Source organism: Rhea pennata, chromosome 28, assembly GCF_028389875.1.
Source record: "Rhea pennata isolate bPtePen1 chromosome 28, bPtePen1.pri, whole genome shotgun sequence".
NCBI lineage: Eukaryota > Metazoa > Chordata > Aves > Rheiformes > Rheidae > Rhea > Rhea pennata.
In genome coordinates, this window is record NC_084690.1 from 5,758,529 (window position 1) to 5,777,538 (window position 19,010).

The 19,010-nt window shown below is 44.9% G+C and overlaps 1 protein-coding gene across 3 annotated transcripts; it reads left to right on the forward strand.

Moving 5' to 3' along the window:
- The first annotated feature begins 3,069 nt into the window (after positions 1 to 3,069).
- On the forward strand, positions 3,070 to 18,811 carry IKBKB (inhibitor of nuclear factor kappa B kinase subunit beta). Of its 3 annotated transcripts, XM_062596951.1 has the most exons (21): positions 3,070 to 3,224; positions 3,313 to 3,407; positions 4,258 to 4,375; positions 5,143 to 5,212; positions 7,056 to 7,144; positions 7,614 to 7,703; positions 8,071 to 8,195; positions 8,539 to 8,646; positions 8,953 to 9,082; positions 10,557 to 10,751; positions 11,015 to 11,129; positions 11,488 to 11,611; positions 11,848 to 11,999; positions 12,100 to 12,161; positions 13,144 to 13,253; positions 13,520 to 13,569; positions 14,113 to 14,212; positions 16,259 to 16,406; positions 16,626 to 16,750; positions 17,500 to 17,590; positions 18,218 to 18,811. In XM_062596951.1, exons 1-21 carry the CDS (start codon positions 3,120 to 3,122, stop codon positions 18,284 to 18,286), a joined length of 2,271 nt encoding a protein of 756 aa, XP_062452935.1. In that variant the 5' UTR covers positions 3,070 to 3,119; the 3' UTR covers positions 18,287 to 18,811. The 3 variants fall into 3 exon arrangements, with proteins under 3 accessions (XP_062452935.1, XP_062452936.1, XP_062452937.1); XM_062596952.1 differs by lacking the exon at positions 3,313 to 3,407 and having other exon boundaries at positions 3,139 to 3,224; XM_062596953.1 differs by lacking the exons at positions 3,070 to 3,224; positions 3,313 to 3,407 and adding an exon at positions 3,462 to 3,521.
- Positions 18,812 to 19,010: the final 199 nt, after the last annotated feature.

Below are 19,010 nucleotides of genomic sequence, written 5' to 3' on the forward strand. Positions count from 1 at the left end.
AGGAGCACGATGTGCTGTTTCTGAATGATATCTGCTGAGATTTTTTGGCCTGATCTGTAAGTGGAGCAGAGCATGCCATGAACAGTACCACCTGGAGATGAAATTGTCAGTGGAGCTCTCAAGTTATAAGCAGTGAAGCAAACCTGAGGACCCTTAGCTGGAAGTGAGGAATAGCATGGTAAGGACTAAATGATTAAATGGTCAGTGATACTGACCATCCAAGAAAATGATGGTCTACCTACCAGCATAGAGTACACAATATCAAGGTGTGGCAGACAAATCCAAATGATCGGTTTTACATCTGAATTTAGGGCTAGGATATGACAAGTATCAATGATGTAATGGTTACAGTAACAGATATATCTAGCTTTTAGGAACTGATTCACTAGAAGTGAGATTCCTGATACAATTTCATGTAAGTGCTGACATAAGTAGCCCGTGAGGGACTTTCATTTTCAGGAAATAGCTGCACAAGAGTTCTCCGTTGGGAAACTTGGCAAGGGTTATTTAACGCAATGGCAAAGAGGAAACACTGGTGACTCTGAATGATTATCTCTTCTCTGGGTAGAAATCTATGTCAGAATTTATAATGTGTTTCTCTGAGAATCACAAAGAAAGTGATTCAGGGACAGTTGGTATTGACTGTGACCATACACATAGTACTGTTTCACCCTGTGCTGTCTTCTCCACCTAGGCTGGCCTCACTCTGATTAGTTACTGACAGTCTTGGTTTTATATATAAGACAAGGAAGCCAGCTTTCTTGAAAATGATTAGCAGCAGTAGCTCCTTATTCTTACATGGGTACTTGGTATGAGGTGAAGAGATTTTTTACTTATCCAAGGGCTTCCAGTGAGGCAACTGACTGACAAAGGAAGAGCATTGTTTTTCTCTCCTGAAGGGACAGTAGTTGAACCAGTTATGATTTAGCATGCTTTCTCCATGCCTTACCTGAGTGACAATCATCTGATTTAAATGGGAATTGGATGGGCCTGGTCACTGGGATGGGACTAGACTGGGAACCTGGTCACAGCTGCTCTATAAAGACTTGGTAGTTCTAGCACCAGTGTCCTGATCTGACAGCTCTGCTTCTGAATTTGTGAGCAAAATTCTGCTTTAGAAGGCTGCATTCAGGGGAGGTTTTAACCTGTTCTGTAACTCTGGAGGACACAGTGTGTCATTGTCTTCTCATCCCATGTACACTGTGCTCTGCTTCAGATTCTCCTGTTTATCAGGAATATGTAGCTTTTGTACCCAAGAAGAGCCATAAAAGTTGTTTAGGAAATAGGCTGCAGGCTATATGCATATTGTAGGCAAGATTTTTCGGAATCCTTAGTACAAAATGACCAAGCCTAAAAGAACAGTAGAAAAATTTGCAAAGTTCGTGCCATTTAGCATAACAGCAAAAACTAGGGATCTGCTTGCACTGCAGAGGTGTTGCAGCTCTTCACAAAACTAGTTTATACATATGGATAGTTTAGGTACTGATAATGCCTCATGAAGTGTTGGATTGTGAATCCCATCTAGATCCTTAGCTAAGTATTCTGGCAGCTTAGCAGGACTCTAAATATTCTTTGCTTTCATCCAGTCTACCTGAATACTCACAGTTCAGACCTGTCATCTTCAGCTGGCAATACACATTCAGTATGTAATCCAGAGATGATTCATCAAGCAGTTTGTATTTTTCAGAATGCCTAAGCTCATCTGAAAATTTATATTGAAGAATATTCTTTGTGTAACTGAGAAACAATGAATTGTTAATCCTTTCTCAGAAGAATAGTCAAACAGACTAGGCAGGCATTGGATGCTTCCAAACTGTGCTCTCTTTGGTCTGCCTTCACTTTTACTTCCCCCCCCCCCAAGAGTAGAAGCAGCTGCATTCCTTTTCCCTCAAACTGGCAGTTCCTTTCTCAACAGGCTCTTTCTTCTTACTGTCCTCAGAACTTGGAATACTTAGCTCTTTCAAGGTGAGCACACATCACTTAATCTTTTCTGGCTACAGGACAGTGAAGAAATAAATAATTTCTTCCTAAAGTCAGATTTATTCTGACTTAATAAATTGTAGAGAGGAAAGATGAACGAACAGTTAATGTCCAGACAAAGAGAAGCAGCATATACATGTCTGGTATCGTCTGGACTCTCTGCGGAGATCGGCATAGCTGTTTGTGTCTGCCTCAAACCTAGCAATGACACACTGCAAGAATAAAGCCAGCCACTTTCTGTACTGCTCAAGTATTGTGTTTGTGTGGCCACTGACACCTCCTCTGCTCTGTGCAGTACCAGTTTTGTCTTGGAGTACTCCTCACCTCACCAGCTGCAGGCATCTCTGTAGAATTGCAGTTAGGTGAGAGATGTCTCCAAGACTGGAAGCAACAGAGGAAGAAGTGTGGTGTGGTGTTTGTTTTTTAGTGGAAGCTGGTAACAGAATGGGGATTACTGACAAGAGATAGGGCAAACTTTGTACAAACACCCTGAGAGGATTCAGCTGTCCAGCTGTGCCATGCTTGTTGTCTGCTGTTGTCCATTTCCCCCTCCCTTCCCCTGATGATGCAGGTTTGCTTGGTGGCCCTGGCAGCCTGCAGTGAATGTGACGGCCTCTGCTCCATGTCGAGCTGCATGCCTCCCTCCCTGTGCCACTATGCATGAGTTTGCGGCAGCATTAGAGTGCTTAAGCCACCTCATAGTGAGTCGTCAGGAGGAAGCAATACCTAAAAACAACACAATGCACAGAATGGTACTTTGGTTTGGAGTGGTGGGTGCTGAGAGAAAAAGTACATTTAACTACATTTAGCAGATTTTAAAGATGTGGGAAGACACCCATTCTGCCACTTTTAGGCAATTAAATAGCCTGTGACTTTACTAGCGTTTTACCTCGAGTCTACTACCGTTTTACCCCCTCCGTTGGTGCCTCGCGCAGCTGCGGCGCCCCGTCTCCCCCCCCCCCCCCCCCCCCGCTCCCGCACGGCCCCCCCGGCGCCCCGCGCATCTGCGGCGCAGCGCTCCCGGCCCGCGATCCCCCCCTCCCCCCCCGCGGGCGGATGGTTGCACCACGTGCCACTGGGGCCGGAAGCGGAAGCGGGCGCGGCCCAGGCCCTGGGAGCCGGAGCTCCGCGGCCCCGCCATGAGCCGGCCGCCGGCCCTGCAGGCGCAGACCTGCGGCCCCTGGGAGATGAAGGAGCGCCTCGGCACTGGCGGCTTCGGCAACGTCATCCGCTGGCACAACAAGGTAGGCGGCGGCGGCGGCGGCGGGTCCCTTGCCGGGCCCGGCCCGGCCCGGGCGGCCGCGCTCAGTCTAGCCCATGCTGTGTCTGCAGGAGACCGGCGAGCAGGTGGCCATCAAGCAGTGCCGGCAGGAGCTGAGCCCGCGCAACCGCGACCGCTGGGCGCTGGAGATACAAATCATGAAGAGGTGAGGCCGGCCCGCTCCGCCGGCGAGCCGCGGCGCGCCTGCGCGCGGCCTGCAGCTCCTGGCGGCGCCGGGCGGAGCGCGGGCCGCCTTCCCGCTCGCCGCCGGAGTGGGCCGGTACGTGCCGATAGGCTCCGGCCGCTGCGACACCGCCTTGTGGCGCGCGAGGGCGTAACGGCGGCGCTGAGGTGAACGGTGGGAGAGGCAGGTGGCGACCTGCTGCCGTTCCTGGAATGTGCCAGCCCTGCCATGGAGGCGAGCGTATAGGAGCCGGATGTGCTCTGAAGAAAACCTCGCTTTGTGTTTTCTCTGAGCTCCTGAGTATTGAGGTTTAAAAGCTTTGTTCTCCAGAGGCTGCGCCACTGTCTTCAGTGTTGCAACGATTTTGCTGTTTTAACTGTTCTTTTGCCCAGCTTAATATCTGTGTTGAGTTTGCTTTCAAGATGCTAGATTACTTGGGTAGGATACAGTAAACTGGAAGCAATTGGGATCCTTTCTGAAGCATGTAAACAGACTGTGCTAGACCCCTGCCTAGGAGCTGCAGGAAAATACCTTGCTGAAATCTGTTGTACATGTTCACTGAAGCAATGCACTGACTGCGCACTGAAGCAGTGCGCACCAGTTGTGCGCTGTATGCAAGGAGTTGAGCTGAGTCTCTGGGTCTGTGAAGGATAGGTGAATTGAAGGCTTCTAGAATACACTGGTTCTGTTTCTAAGAGGATTAATGTCGCTCTGGGGCTTAGTGTGGTGACCATGTGCACGTGAAGCTGTGGAGCTCCGGTAGAATGATTTTCTTTCAGGTGTCTGCCACAGTTATGGTGATATGAATACATGCCATATTTCCACTCCCTAGGCTGAACCATCCTAATGTAGTGGCTGCCCGTGATGTTCCTGAAGGGATGCAGAAGCTTGCGCCAAATGACTTGCCGTTGTTGGCCATGGAGTACTGCCAAGGTGGTGACCTCCGCAAGGTAAGGTCGCTGGGTGGTGACTAAGGGATCTCAATCTCACCAAGATGAGACCTGGAGTTTCCCTTTAGAAAAGTTTTGTTTGTAGTGTAAAGCCTCTCTTTTTTTTTTCAAAAAAAAACAAAAACAAAAACAAAACTTGCTGCTTCTAAATTCATGTCATGGTAGATACTGTATTTGGTGGGTTGGTTCTTGATAAAGTTCTGCTTGTGAAAACTTCAGTGTTCTAGTGTTTTCTGAAACTTCTTGTGTTTGGCCAGAAGTGATAGCACGTAGAGGATGAGGGTGTGTGTGAGGGATGCACAACAGGATGTGAGAATGGCAAGAACATAGTAGGCAGATCTGTGGGTGTTATCTTTCCTGGAACTGATAAACCTCTATCTGTCATGGGGAAAAAAATGTGTTCATTCTGACCTTGATATTTTATTAACCTTTGCTATAACCTGCCCATAAATAAAACCCAGAGCGTACAGCTGAGATTAGAGCTGATACTGCCAGGCATGGGGGAAATGGCTATGAAGGATGGATACCGTAGAAGGAAGAGGATGGGGATGATGTTGATTTCTTCCTCTATTCTTCTTTCTTCTTATTTTTTCTCTATTCCAGGTTAGACCAAGGCCTTAAGTAGTAGCTGTTGATACCACAGGTCTCAATCCCATTTCATTGCAGTCACTGGAACTTTTTGCATCTTTGAGAGTTTGTGGGATGTAGACCTTTGCTTAGGACATAGGAGGAAAAGATTATATATGTTCTGTGTTGTTCTCTTGCAGTACCTGAATCAGCTAGAAAACTGCTGTGGCTTGCGAGAAGAAGCTATTCTCATCTTGCTGTCTGATATTGGTAAGTTGTACTGGTATCTTCAGCTGTCCAGAATGTGGAAGCCCTTTCACTGCTGAATCCAGTCAAAGGCTATGTGGCTCAAAGGCTTGATGACTCTATCTTAGGCCCTGGAATAGTATACTTGCTTCTAGTCTTGTTCTACCAGTCTTCTCTAGAAAGCCAACCTGTGATTTTTTTTTTTTTTTGGGGGGGGGGGGGAGAGGGTCTTGCAATTCCAGTGTTGAGATGGATTTTCTTTCCCAGCAAAAATGTTACTCAGAGTTTCCTGGAAGGTTCTGGAGAGCTGGACACTTGCCAAGTGACTCCAGTTTATGTTGTACATCATCTCTCCACCCTCAGTTTATTAGCCCATCATCAGTACTGCAGTGTATGATCAGTTGTTTTGCATTAGCATTTGGGCAACTATTTGGAATGCGAGACAGTTCTGATGTTTACAGTATGATTCAAAGATGAGAGAGATCTGTCTGGAGACTTTTGAGGTGTTTGTTCTTTTCTGTTGTTGTTTTAGCAAGCTATGTTGTTATCATGGGCTGTTATGTGGGTTACAGCTGAGGTGAAACTGGACAGATGCAAAAGCTTTAAAGAGAAGAGGTTCAGAAAGTGCTTTTGGGGCAGGTGGATTCTTAGAAAATGAGCTTGTGGCAAGATGAGAAACATATTTCTTAGTATTCCTACTGCTAGGCAGCATCTCCTACCCTTTTGTTCCCAGAGTATTTGTACCCTGCTGTCTGCATCCTTTTACTCCTTCCTGACCAGGAAAAGATACTTGGAACTGACCAGAGACAGTGACAGGTTACATTTAGAGTGCAATTTGTGTTTATGTGCTTGTGTGTATGTGAGAAGAGGGACAGTTCTGAATCTCCAGTTACATGATCTGAACCACAACTGAGCAAACTGTTTTCAACTGTTGCTATAACTTGTTCTTCAGATCCCTTACAATGCATACTTAGCTCGTCTTCCTAGGGTTACTATCCTTCAGGAGAGGGCTATATTGTTGGTAACTCCTGAAAGTCTGGCCAGATCATTCCACATTGGAGAGCTGTGTTTGGAAATGCAACATTGTCAAAAGGGACATGCAGTTCCAAAGAGCAGAAAGTGAGTATTTCTGGCTCAGGCCCTCAGGCCTGATTTAGCACTGAAAAACACAAACTGTACAAATGCTGCCAGGTTTTGTTTTTCCTAAAACCATACTTTTTAACTTACAAGATGGGAGGTATATTAAGGTATTGTCTTGACCAAATGTGAGAAATAGAGGGCATATATTCTGCCTTAGTATTCTTAAGGTGAAGTATTTATCTTTCCAGTGTAGAATGGAACTTATCAGTGTGCAAGTTGTGGAGTGGCTGTGAGCAGAGACTGCATGTTACACAGAAATTTCCAAGAATTTTGCAGGTGAAATTGGGCGGGACAACAGCTTGTGGACAGGGCAGAACAAAGTCTTTGGTAGAGCAGCCTTTGGATCCTAGGTTAAGACTTGATGAAAGGGGTGTACTGAGAAGAGCTGAGTTTAGCCACTCCTCTAGCCACGAGACAGGCTTTGCTTCTGTGCAGCTGTTAAAATTTTTAACCTTCAGCATCTGTGAAAGGGTTCATCAGAAGACTTTGGGGGAAATTAGATTACTATATCTTCCGGAAAAAAGAACTGCCAATACAGCAAGTTCTGTTTGTATCCAGAAATGTTTGACACTTGCTTTTCCTCTTGCACTTGATATTTCATTGATCAATTGATTGTACAAGATTTGACTGAAAAGTCATGTTTATACCATGTGAAAATACATTCTTACTGAGGTCATACTAGGTACTCTTAGTCATATTCTAACAAATGGCTCTTTCTGTGTCTCAGCTTCTGCTCTCCGGTACCTTCATGAAAACAGGATCATCCATAGAGACTTGAAACCAGAGAACATTGTGCTGCAGCAAGGAGAGCAAAGGGTAAGCAGGAACCAATTGTCTTTGGCTGCACAGACAAGTAAGTGTAAGAGGAACATGCATGTGCCAGACAGTTACAGTGATCCCTCTGTGAGAGTTCTTGACCCAGGGTGATAGCTAGCTTGGAGCTCTGTGTCAGAGGAACAGTATTCTGTGTGCAACTGAGATGAGAGGTTGTATTAGACTTCTGGTAATGCCTTGGATTTCAGCTTAAAGTACTGATGAATGAATCTGATTATAGTGACTGGCTGAAGAACTGAATTAGCAGTAATGTTTTCTGTTCTACACATATCAAGCCAATGACAATTTTATGTACTTTCTGGTCTTAGGAACCTGCAGGAGTCTCCTGTTTCCTCCTGCATCTCTTCATTTCCTGCACGGATTTGAAGAGCTGAACTTTTATTTTTTCTGTTGTGTGATATGTTTTTAAGAGAACTTCTTCCTAGTCCTTGCTCTTTGTTGTGTGTTTCAGTTAATACACAAAATCATTGACCTTGGTTATGCTAAGGAGTTGGACCAGGGCAGTCTATGCACTTCCTTCGTTGGGACACTGCAGTACTTGGTAAGGAAAGAATAGGGCTAGAAAAGCAGCTACTGCATTGTGGGATGGAGTTAACAGTATAATTGCATTTTGGGCTGGGTAAAGCACTTGCCCAAGAAGGGGTGCAGTTGGGCTGCTCTAGTAAGGGAAGGTAATTGTTTTTTTGCTGACACTGAGTTTTTAGTGTCTGCTAGATATTTCTGTTCTAAATTAGAAGCTGGAGTGCCACTAACCTGTAGTATTCACTCTGAGAGGATATCAAAGCTCTTGGAAGATAGCATGTTCAGCACAGTCTTTGTAATATGTTGTACAAATGTTAATGACCTCCTGAGAGGTAGAGAGCTGAGAGAAGGGTGGCATTGTCTCTTGTGTGTGTGAACTGTCTCAGGCTCCAGAGCTGCTGGAGCAGCAGAAGTATACGGTGACAGTGGATTATTGGAGCTTTGGTACACTAGCCTTTGAGTGCATTACAGGCTTTCGACCATTCCTACCCAACTGGCAGCCAGTGCAGTGGTGAGTGACCTGGGGCTTAGTGATAAGAAGAGTGCATGCAATAACACTGTCCTGTTTATGTGAAGTAGGGGTGTAGTCTCTGGATTTTGGGAGGGGATTAATATTTTTGTATCTTGCCTTATGGAGAATGGGCCCCTTCACTGGAGTTCATTGACCTCCCTGAGCAATTTCAGCATTTCTGATACTTCTCTTTGGGATCAGGACTAACTGTTGCAGGGCACATAGCAGAAACCAAAGCAACAACTGGATAACATCCGTCAGGAGTAACTTTAAGAGTCTACTAATGTGCATGCTGGGAAAGACAAGTGATTATTTCACCACTGTACTTGCTTGAATCCATTAGGCATACAAAAGTGCGACAGAAGAGTGAGTTGGATATTGTTGTTTCAGAAGACTTATCTGGAGAAGTCAAATTTTCTAGCACTTTACCTTACCCAAACAATCTAAACAGGTGAGGACTGAAAATCTCTTGTGCCATGGGGGGGATGAGCTGTTTCTTCTGAGAATGAACCGGGTCTATATTATGGTCCTTACTATGTTAATTTGTGGATAGGAAGAATGCATGATACAAACAGTGCTTATGTTTGTCAGCAGACTTGTGTAGGTGAGAGAGCACCTCTATTTTGTACATTCTAAACAGTGGATTTGTGTTCAGGAAAAGGACTTGTGTGTCAATCCTCCTGCAGAAGCCAAGCTGTATGGTGGCTGCAAATGCACTTTAGTGTTTTCTGACCCTGTTTTAATTTTGATCCTGCAGCGTTTTGGCTGGAAGATTAGAAAAATGGTTACAGCTGATGTTAATGTGGCACCCACGGCAGAGAGGTACAGATCCTACATATGGACCTAATGGATGTTTCAAAGCTTTGGATGACATTTTGAACCTGAAGGTGAGCAGTAGGCCTGGATTCCCCTGATGTTTTCCATGGAGTAGGGGTGTCTGCCCTATGAGGGAAGAGACTTGATCCATAGGCCTAGGAGGAGGAGCAGCACAGAAACCCATTGAGAACTGACTGAATGGCAGAACTCAGAGGGTTATGATCAGTGGCACGGAGTCTAGTTGAAGGCCTGTGGCTGGTGGAGTCCCCCAGGGCTCACTACTGGGTCCAGTCCTGTTCAACTTATTCATCAACGACCTAGACAACGGGACAGAGTGCCTCCTCAGCAAGTTTGCTGATGATACCAAACTGGGAGACCTGAGGGCTGTGCTGCCATTCAGAGAGACCTGGAGGTGCTGGAGAGTTGGGCAGAGAGGAACCTCATGAGGTTCAACAAGGGCAAGTGCAGGGTCTTGCAGCTAGGGAGAAATAACCCTAGGCACCAGTATAGGCTGGGGTCTGACCTGCTGGAAAGCAGCTCTGTGGAGAAGGACCTTGGTGTGCTGGTGGATGACAAATTGACTGTGAGCCAGCAATGTGCCCTTGTGGTCAGGAAGGCCAATGGTATCCTTGGGTGCATTAGGAAGAGTGTTGCCAGCAGGTCGAGAGAGGAGATCCTGCCCCTCTACTCAGCCCTGGTGAGGCCACATCTCGAGTACTGCGTCCAGTTCCAGGCTCCCCAGTGCAAGAGAGACAGGGAGCTACTGGAGAGAATCCAGCATAGGGCTACGAGAAGGATCAGAGGACTGGAGCATCTGCCCTCTGAGGACTGGCTGCGAGAGCTGGATCTCTTTAGCCTGAGAAGGAGAAGACTGAGGGGAGATCTTACCAATGTCTATAAGTACCTCAAGGGAGGGTGTCGAGGGGACAGGGCTAAACTCTTTTCAGTTCTCCCATGTGACAGGACAAGAGGCAGCGGGCAAAAACTGAACCACAGGAAGTTCTGCCTGAACGCGAGGGGGAATTTCTTCACTGTGAGAGTGACAGAGCACTGGACCAGGTTGCCCAGTGAGGTTGTGGAGTCTCCTTCTCTGGAGATCTTCAAAGCCCGCCTGGGTGCAACCCTGTCTAATGTGCTCTAGGTGACCTTGCTTGAGTAGGGGGGGTGGACTAGATGATCTCCAGAGGTCCTTTCCAACCTTACCGATTCTGTGATTCATTTAAGATGGCAGCTAATGGCATGTTTGTTCTTCCTGCTTATTTGGAAAGAAATAATTACTGAGCTTGCTTGGATTAGTAAATATCCTCTCTATGTGCTTGGTTCTGTGTTCTGGCAGAGGATTCTGCTTCTGAAGCTGTTTAATTGCCATGTGGCCTCTCTTCCAGCTGATGGAGGACAAGGACTTTGGCACCATGTTATGAAGTAGCTGTGAAGCAACTTCAAGTACTCTGGTTTCTTGGTGGTTGGTGTCTCAGGCCTGAATCTCTGCTCAGACACGACCTGTTCATCTCCAGTTCTTCTCATGTCACACTGCTCTTCTTGTAGTTGCTTCATGTTTTGAACATGGTTACGGGAACTGTACACACCTACCCTGTGACAGAGGAGGAAACTCTGCAAACTGTGAAGGCCAGGATCCAGTTAGATACTGGAATTCCAGAACAGGACCAGGAGCTACTGCAAGAAGCAGGACTTGCATTGTTTCCTGAGAAGTTGGCCACTAAGCATATAGCTGATAGCAAGGTGAGTCTGGATCTTCCCTTCCACACTGCTCAATGAATCAGTGAACACTGTTCCCTCTTTGGGGGCAGAGCATACCTCTCTGCTGTTCTGGCAGTCCTTACTTGTAGTAACCACACAGACCTAACCCTCTGCAGAATAGGCACACTGTTTCCTTTGGTGTAACACTATAAACAGAACATTCCTGTGCTGTGGAAAACTGTTTATAGTGTTGCTGAGGAGTATTATTTATGAGAGAATTCAGTGGGTCTTTTTGTCTTTGGCAGGTGAATGATGCTGCAACTACAGACACAGACCTCCTTTTCCTCTTTGATAACCAGAAAATTTCCTATGAGGCTCAGGTTGCCTTGCGTCCTCACCCAGAAAGTGTTGACTGCATCCGTAAGGATTTTCTCTAGTGTGGATGTGGGAGGATCTCGACAGTGAAAGGGCTGCCTATGTTCTGTGGTCTGCACCATGTGCAGAGTAGAGAGAGCCTTTGCCTGTTGGGACTGGAGAAACACTAAAACAGACTGGCATAGCATTTATTCCATTTGTCAGCATAACTGAGGGAAGGAAGGGTTAGATAAGATATGCTGGGAGGAGCTCCCCGGGGATAGCCAGCTGCAGCCTATAAGAGGTAGACGCTTGACTACATGTCCTTCAAAGGAGTGATGTCTTGGTCTATCTTGTTATGTGATAATACTATTTTGAGGCTTTATGCTGATATGTACATCCCCCCCCCCCCCTTTGTTTCTAGTTCAGGATCCAAAGAAGAATCTCCACTTTTTCCAGCTGCGGAAAGTGTGGGGTCAGATCTGGCACACAATCCGGATGCTGAAAGAAGATTGTAACCGGCTTCAGCAGGGACAACGAGCAGCCATGTATGGTGGCAGTCTCTCTAGAATACTTATTTCTGTCTTTGCTCCCCATGTGAAAAGGAAAGGGCAGGAATGGGACCTTACTACAGGGGGAACCCATAAGCAAAGCTGTTTACAACTAATGAAAAGCTGAGCTGTATCCTCTGACACAGCTGCTTTTGTGATCTTGTTACACTCAGCACTATTTACTTTTGATATATGTGGAAGTCTGGGCATCTAATATGACCTTGTCCTTGCAGGATGAATCTGTTGCGTTACAATAGTACCCTGTCGAAGATGAAGAATTCTATGGCCTCCCTTTCCCAGCAGCTGAAAGCAAAGCTGGATTTCTTTAAAACAAGCATCCAAATTGATCTGGAGAAGTATAAAGAGCAGATCGAATTTGGAATTAGTGAGTATTACATCAGGCAAATGGAGGTCTTTTTTGCCTTTTGCCTCAGTATACTACCTCCCTTTTCCTAAGAAAAGCAATCATTCTTTTGTTTCTGTAGCTTCTGAGAAGCTGCTGTTTGCATGGAAAGAGATGGAGCAGGCTGTGGAACTCTGTGGGCGGGTATGTTTCTAGAGCTAATTACTTATCCTAAAGAAAAGAGGCTTTTCTCATTATCGTCCCTTAAATAAAAACTTCCTGTGTCTGAGCTGACTCCAGACATCACACTGTCTTGATTTGGATTGCATCACTTTTTCCTTGCCAGTACTTCATAGATCTCTCTGTGTTTGTAAGATACAGGAAAAAGAATGATCTTGAGGAATGTCCTTGATGTCCTTGCTAACTAATCCTGGAGCCAGGGGAGTTTTAGCAGGATAACTGAAAAGGGGATCTGGAACAGTGGATTAAAACCAAATGAGAAAGTGAATGATTAGAAGATTGAACACAAGAATTTCAAAATTCAATACTGATGCTTTAAACGGCAGTGTTTTCCCATTCTTGGTGCATACTATGCATCTGCTCCCCCTAAGGGATTCAACCTTCTGACATCAGATAATGCAACCCCTGCCAGCTGCGCCAAGGACCATTTGTCTCAGATGAGAAGTGAAATATGACTAGTTAACATTTGATTTCCTGCCAACACATGGCCCTTCTCTAGTGGGAACAGGCAGAGTGGCAGAATGACTGTTTGTGTTTCTGCATATGAACAAATTCAGGTGAAAAGCAGAAATTGGGGTGCCAGGACAAAGTATGGTTGTGCACTGAGGAAGAAGGGAAGAGCAAAGATTGGTAAGATGGGAGAATATCAGCTACAGTGGCAAGGAAAAGGGGATGTGACAGCATGGGAACTAGCAGTACATTTACCCTTCAATGGCTCTTTCTCGTGGGCCGAATTTAGCATAGAAAAGTTCTTGGAAGCTGTTTTATCCCATAGCACCAAGCTTATTTCCTTGAATGGAAATTAAAATATTCTCATTGCTTTTTGTTCAGGGCTGCTGTTTGCTGATGTGAGTGTTTGGAAATGTGAATGAGAAAGGAAGAGTCAGTGAGGTAGTGTCTCTTAGTATGAGACTATCCTATTGCTTATGTGCTGCCCTGCTTTCAGGAGGATGATGTGGATCAGCTAGTGAAGAGGATGATGGCCTTGCAGACAGACATTGTGGACCTGCAGAGAAGCCCACTAGGTCGTAAACAAGGAGGAACACTGGAAGATTTGTAAGTTGAACCATCTTGAACTTCATATATAGGAGTGTTGCAAGTGTAGCTTAGTTTCCTTTTCACTGCAGGGCAATGGGGGTGATATTTCCAGGCCAAATTATAGGTGACTAGCAGGACTTAACATGACACTAAAAGAAAAATTTGGACTTCTGATCCGTCAGTCTGAAATTGCAGACTGGTGTATAGAAGACTTGAGTTATTGAAGTAACTGTTCATAATTTAGATCTTGGAGAAGTTCCTTTTTGTTCTGTCCTTTCTTTTAGAGAAGAACAAGCCAGAGAGCTGTATCGAAGGCTGAGAGAGAAGCCAAGAGGTAAAAGACATTTTAGGTCAAGGTCAACTTGCTCTGTATGGGTTCAAACTCTGGAGATGCAGCAAACCGCACTGAGAAAACTTTCTGTTTCAGGCCTTGCTATATGCATATGGCCTCCTCTAGTCTTGACCTTTTTTGGAGAAGGGAGTCAGTGAGTCAATTTTAAACCAGACAATCCTGACTTTCCTGCTACTCTTCCTAACTGTGAGACTCACCTGAGTTCTTCTTGGAGCAAAAGGTTGCTGCAGGAATACGCTGCTGCTTAAGTTTCTATTTAGGAAGCATGGAAGACAGTTGGCAGTTGTTCCTCTCAGCAGCTACACAGCCCCAGGGCAGTAGACCTGCCATTCCAATTCTGCTTTCTAATTCTCGTCTTTTTGAAAAGGGTAGCTAAAATCCAGTGCCTTTTTTCCCACTCACTTCTGCATGCCCTGAATTTCTGATGTTTTAGGATTAAAGAAGTGGAAACAAACCACTAAGAATCTTCTCACTGTATGTCTTATGAGTCTACTTATCTGTTTTCTAATCTGACTCCTATTCCAGATCAGAGGACCAGTGGTGACAGCCAAGAAATAGTACGACTGCTCTTACAGGCAATCCAAACCTTTGAAAAAAAGGTTCGGGTCATTTACGCTCAACTCAGGTGAGCTTTAGAGTCAGCTTTTATTGAGGGTTGCAGAGAAAGCATTTTCTCTTTCAGCAAGAGTTTTTTTTTCTAGAGCTTAAACTAGGAATATAGGAATGTTGTCAGAGTATGCAGGGATGTGACAAGGAAGGCTAAGGCTTGTTTGGAATCATTTTTGGCAAGGAATGTCAAGGACGACAAGAAGGGCTTCTTCAAATACATCAGTACCACAAGAGGAAGACTATGTAGAATGTGGGCCGATTGCTGAGTAGGGTGGGTGCCTTGGTGACAAAGAATACAGAGAAGGCAGGGTTACTAATATTTCTTTTTTGCTTCAGTCTTTACTGCTAAGGCCAGCCCTCAGGAATCCCAGACCCTCAAGACAAGAGAGAAGGTCTGGAGAAAGAAGGACTTTGTGGAGGAGGATCGAGTTAGAGATCATTGAGGCAAACTTGACATTCATAAATCCAGGGCCCTGATGGGATGCACCCAGGAGTGCTGAGAGAGCAAGCAAACATTGTTGCCAGGCCACACTCCATCTTTGAAAAGTCATGAAGAACAGGAGAGGTGCCTGAGGACTGGAAGAAAACCAGTGTCACTCCAGTCTTCAGAAAGGGCAGTAAGGAGGACCCAGGATCCTACAAGTTGGTCAGCCTCCCCTCCACCCCTGGAAGGGTGATGGAACAGCTCATCTTGAATGTCATCTCTAAGTATGTAGGGAAAAAAAAAGGCGATCAGGAGTAGTCAGCATGGGTTCACCAAGGGGAAGTCATGCTTAACCAGTCTGATGGGTTTCTATGATAGAATGAGGGGAGAGCAGTGGATTTTGTTTACCTAAACTTCAGTAAGGCTTTTGACACTGTCTCCCATAATATCCTCATACGCAAGCTCAGGAAGTGTGAGCTAGATGAGTAGGCAGTGGAGTGGATTGAGAACCAGCTGAAAGGCAAACCTCAGAGGGTTGTGATCAGCGATGCAGTCTAGCTGGAGGCCTGTGGCTAGCGATTTCCCCCAGGGGCGAGTACTCCGTCCCATCCCGTTCAACTTATTCATCAGTGACCTGGACGAAGGGACAGAGTGCCTCCTCAGCAAGTTTGCTGATGATACCAAACTGGGAGACCTGAGGGCTGTGCTGCCATTCAGAGAGACCTGGAGGTGCTGGAGAGTTGGGCAGAGAGGAACCTCATGAGGTTCAACAAGGGCAAGTGCAGGGTCTTGCAGCTAGGGAGAAATAACCCTAGGCACCAGCATAGGCTGGGGTCTGACCTGCTGGAAAGCAGCTCTGTGGAGAAGGACCTTGGTGTGCTGGTGGATGACAAATTGACTGTGAGCCAGCAATGTGCCCTTGTGGTCAGGAAGGCCAATGGTATCCTTGGGTGCATTAGGAAGAGTGTTGCCAGCAGGTCGAGAGAGGAGATCCTGCCCCTCTACTCAGCCCTGGTGAGGCCACATCTCGAGTACTGCGTCCAGTTCCAGGCTCCCCAGTGCAAGAGAGACAGGGAGCTACTGGAGAGAATCCAGCGCAGGGCTATGAAGATGATGAAGGGATAGGAGCATTTCTAATGAGGAGTGGCTGCGAGAGCTGGACCTCTTTAGCCTGAGGAAGAGAAGACTGAGAGGATCTTAACAATGCATACAAGCATCTTAGGAGAGTGTGTGTAGAGGATGGCTAGACTATTTTCAGTGGTGCCCTGTGACAGGAAAAGAGGCAACAAGCACAGACTGAAACACAGGAAGTTCCAACTGAGAATGAGGAAAAATGTCTGTACGGTGAGGGTGACAGAGCACTGGAACAGGTTGCCCAGAGAGACTGCAGAATCTCCTTCTCTAGAAATACTCAAAAACTTGTTCGGACACAAGCCAGTGCAACATACTCTAGGTGACCCTGCTTGAGCATGGAAGTTTGACTAGATGATCTCCAGAAGTCCCTTCCAACCTTAGCCATTCTGTGAAACAGCTAATATGATTTCTGAATGCTATAGAGGATAAGGAACTTGAGACAAGTTCCACTACTGCAGTTGCCAATTTGTGACCTGATTTTTTTTTTTTTTTTTTTTTAATCAGTAAAACTGTAGTTTGCAAGCAGAAGGCATTGGAATTGTTCCCTAAAGTGGAGAGAGTGATGAATCTGATGAATGAAGATGAGAATACAGTTGTTAGGCTTCAGGAGAAACGACAGAAAGAACTGTGGAACCTGTTGAAAATTGCTTGTGTAAGTGGAAATAGAAAAAAAGATTTTGAGTAAAACTGTCTTTTTTAGGGTAAGTAACACAGAGTAAAAGAAATCAGTAGTAGTATACACAGTATGTCCTATGTTTGCTTTTTGCCATTAAGTTGCATCGGGGTTAAAGCCACACTTTGAGCTCTTGTACTCCTTACTGCTGGAACTAAGTGGAAATAACTGCAATCTAAATCTACTGTTTTTCTTCAGAGTAAAGTACGTGGTCCTGTTACTGGCAGTCCAGAAAGCATGAACACATCACGACTTAGCCCTGGTCAGCTGCTACTGCAGGTCCCTTCTGGAACCTACAATTTACCAGAATCAATCACAAAAAGGTGAGGTGAGGTCTGGAGTTGCGTAGCTGCTAATGTTAGCAGCACAAGATTGGGGATCTTGCTTGGGGATCTTGCTTTGTAAAATAAAGGCTTTCTTAGTCTTATGCTTTGTTCAGCCTCCACTGTCAGCAGTGTTTTCTGCTTAACACCTGGATTTTCTGAGGCTTGTGAATGTTCCTTTAAGAGCAACTGGGAATAATGTGCAAGTTTACCTCCCTGGCCTGAAAAGAAAGATAGTGGCTTGTTTTATTTGAAATGGTTGTGCTTTTTTTTGAAGTATAGTGCCAGCAGGATTTGCTGGAGTGTAATCATGTTAGGTAATGGTAGCTGGGCTATATCATGAAGGAGAGCCTGTTATACCAAACACTTAAGATTCTGGCTTACTTAAAGGAATGGGTTCCCTTTTATAGTTCTGGAATGACAGATCTTGGCTTATTTATTCATCTGATATTTAATCCTTTATTTTAAAGGCTGTTCTATAACTTTTTTCCCCTAACAGTGAGTTGATATAATAAAAACCCATTTCCAATTTGAACACCCTTTCCCCAGCCCCAGTAAATGTGGGGGTGCCATTGACTTTCTCAGTTGCAGTATGAATCACTAGCTTATGAGCTGACTGATAAAGTTTAATATTCTTCAGTGCAGTGCAGCGTACCTGTCTAGAAGTATTTCTTCATCCAAGGTCGTGGCAGCATCTCTTTAGACAAAACTTCAGTTGAAAATAACTGTTTAACAATTGTGCTTTTCAGTGAGGAGCTACTGTTGGAATCACAGAAACTCTGTAGCCAACTCGAAAATGTGATGCATGACACAATGAAGGACCAGGACCAGAGTCTTATGGTAACACTTCTGCTATTTTTTTATAAATAGGCTGTGGACGTCTACAGTTTCTAATTTCTGTATGTGTACCTTTCCTAGCAATAAGTAATAGGGCTAAGAGATTTCTACGTGTTATTCTTCTCTAAGAAGAGAGTGGGAGATGCAAATCCCCATTCTTCCACCCGATCTGCTGACCCCACTTGCAGGGAATGGGAGCCATACCATGGGGACTGACTTTGCACTGAACAACATGGTGTTGGAAATACCAGGGCTTCCCCTTCCCTGGAGAGATAGAGGACTTGGCTCTTGGACAAAAATATTTGTAGAAGTACAGTTTGGCAATCACGATCTTCTGGTGGTGGCAGTACACTGGCCACGAATAAAGAACAAAAGTGTAGGGGGTGGTGGGGATGGACTTGTTCACTGAAGTAGATTACTGAAAAGAAAATCCTGAGGAAAACAAATGATTTAAGGTTTTCCTTTAAATAAATTAAAGGATTCACTCTGGAATTATTTTGAGCATTTTTTTTGGGGGGGGGGGGTGAAATTTTAAAATCTGATTCTTCAAAATTTTTCTGGAATAAAGGGGAAGTAGCCTCAACTGTAAGCTTCTGTTGGAACTCTGTGGTGTAACTGTTTCATCTTTAGGCTCTAGATTGGAGCTGGCTGCAGCTTCAGGTAGAAGAAAGAAACAGTCCAGAACAAAACCAAATGTAAAGTCACTTCAGTTGCATCTGAAACCATGCTACATAAGGAAGCCTACTGTGATAAGCTGCTACATCTGAAAAGGGAAGTTTAAGTGCCTTTTCCTGTCACCTGCTGCTTCTGTGATGCACATGGCCCAGCTTTTAATGTCTGAATTTCAAACTTTGTTTTTCACAACGATACAGTAGGAAATGCCTGCTTGGAATAAGTTGTTAATCATGCCTTAAGATAGCAGATATTCTTGCTTTCTGACCTTCTATATCTTCCCTTAGGCATAATACTTGATTATTTTGCTGCCCTCTAATGAACAGTGGACAATTTATGCAATCAGCTTGCACAGTCATTGGTAGATAATAATCTCCCTAATATACTTGAACTGTGAACTTACTTTCTTAACTCTGCCAATTTGCACTTTTTTCCTTAAGTGTAATGTTGTACTTACCTAGTACTTGTTTCCTATATGGGAACGAAATATCTGATATGTGTAAACTTTTGGTTTGCTGTATTTGATACCATCAATACAATTTTAATGAAAAAGTTGTTTTCAGTGTGCAGGTCTCTGAAATGTGAGAGGTAAGAATATTATCCTAGAGAGACTAGAGAGTGTAGATAAACTACATACTTGTTAACTGTATTTAAACAAAACATTTGCAGTTTAAGCTCTACAAAAACACTACCAACAACAAAAGTGCTCTGCACTGTTGTGCTTATCTGAGCCTTAGTCAGGGGTGAGACA

Bases quoted from the DNA above. Each gene is read 5' to 3' on its own strand.
- IKBKB (XM_062596951.1), top strand. From the start codon at position 3,120: ATGAGCCGGCCGCCGGCCCTGCAGGCGCAGACCTGCGGCCCCTGGGAG. The intron at 3,408-4,257 runs GTGAGGCCGGCC...TCCACTCCCTAG, and splicing joins GAGATACAAATCATGAAGAG to GCTGAACCATCCTAATGTAG. The intron at 16,407-16,625 runs GTAAGTGGAAAT...GTTTTTCTTCAG, and splicing joins ACCTGTTGAAAATTGCTTGT to AGTAAAGTACGTGGTCCTGT.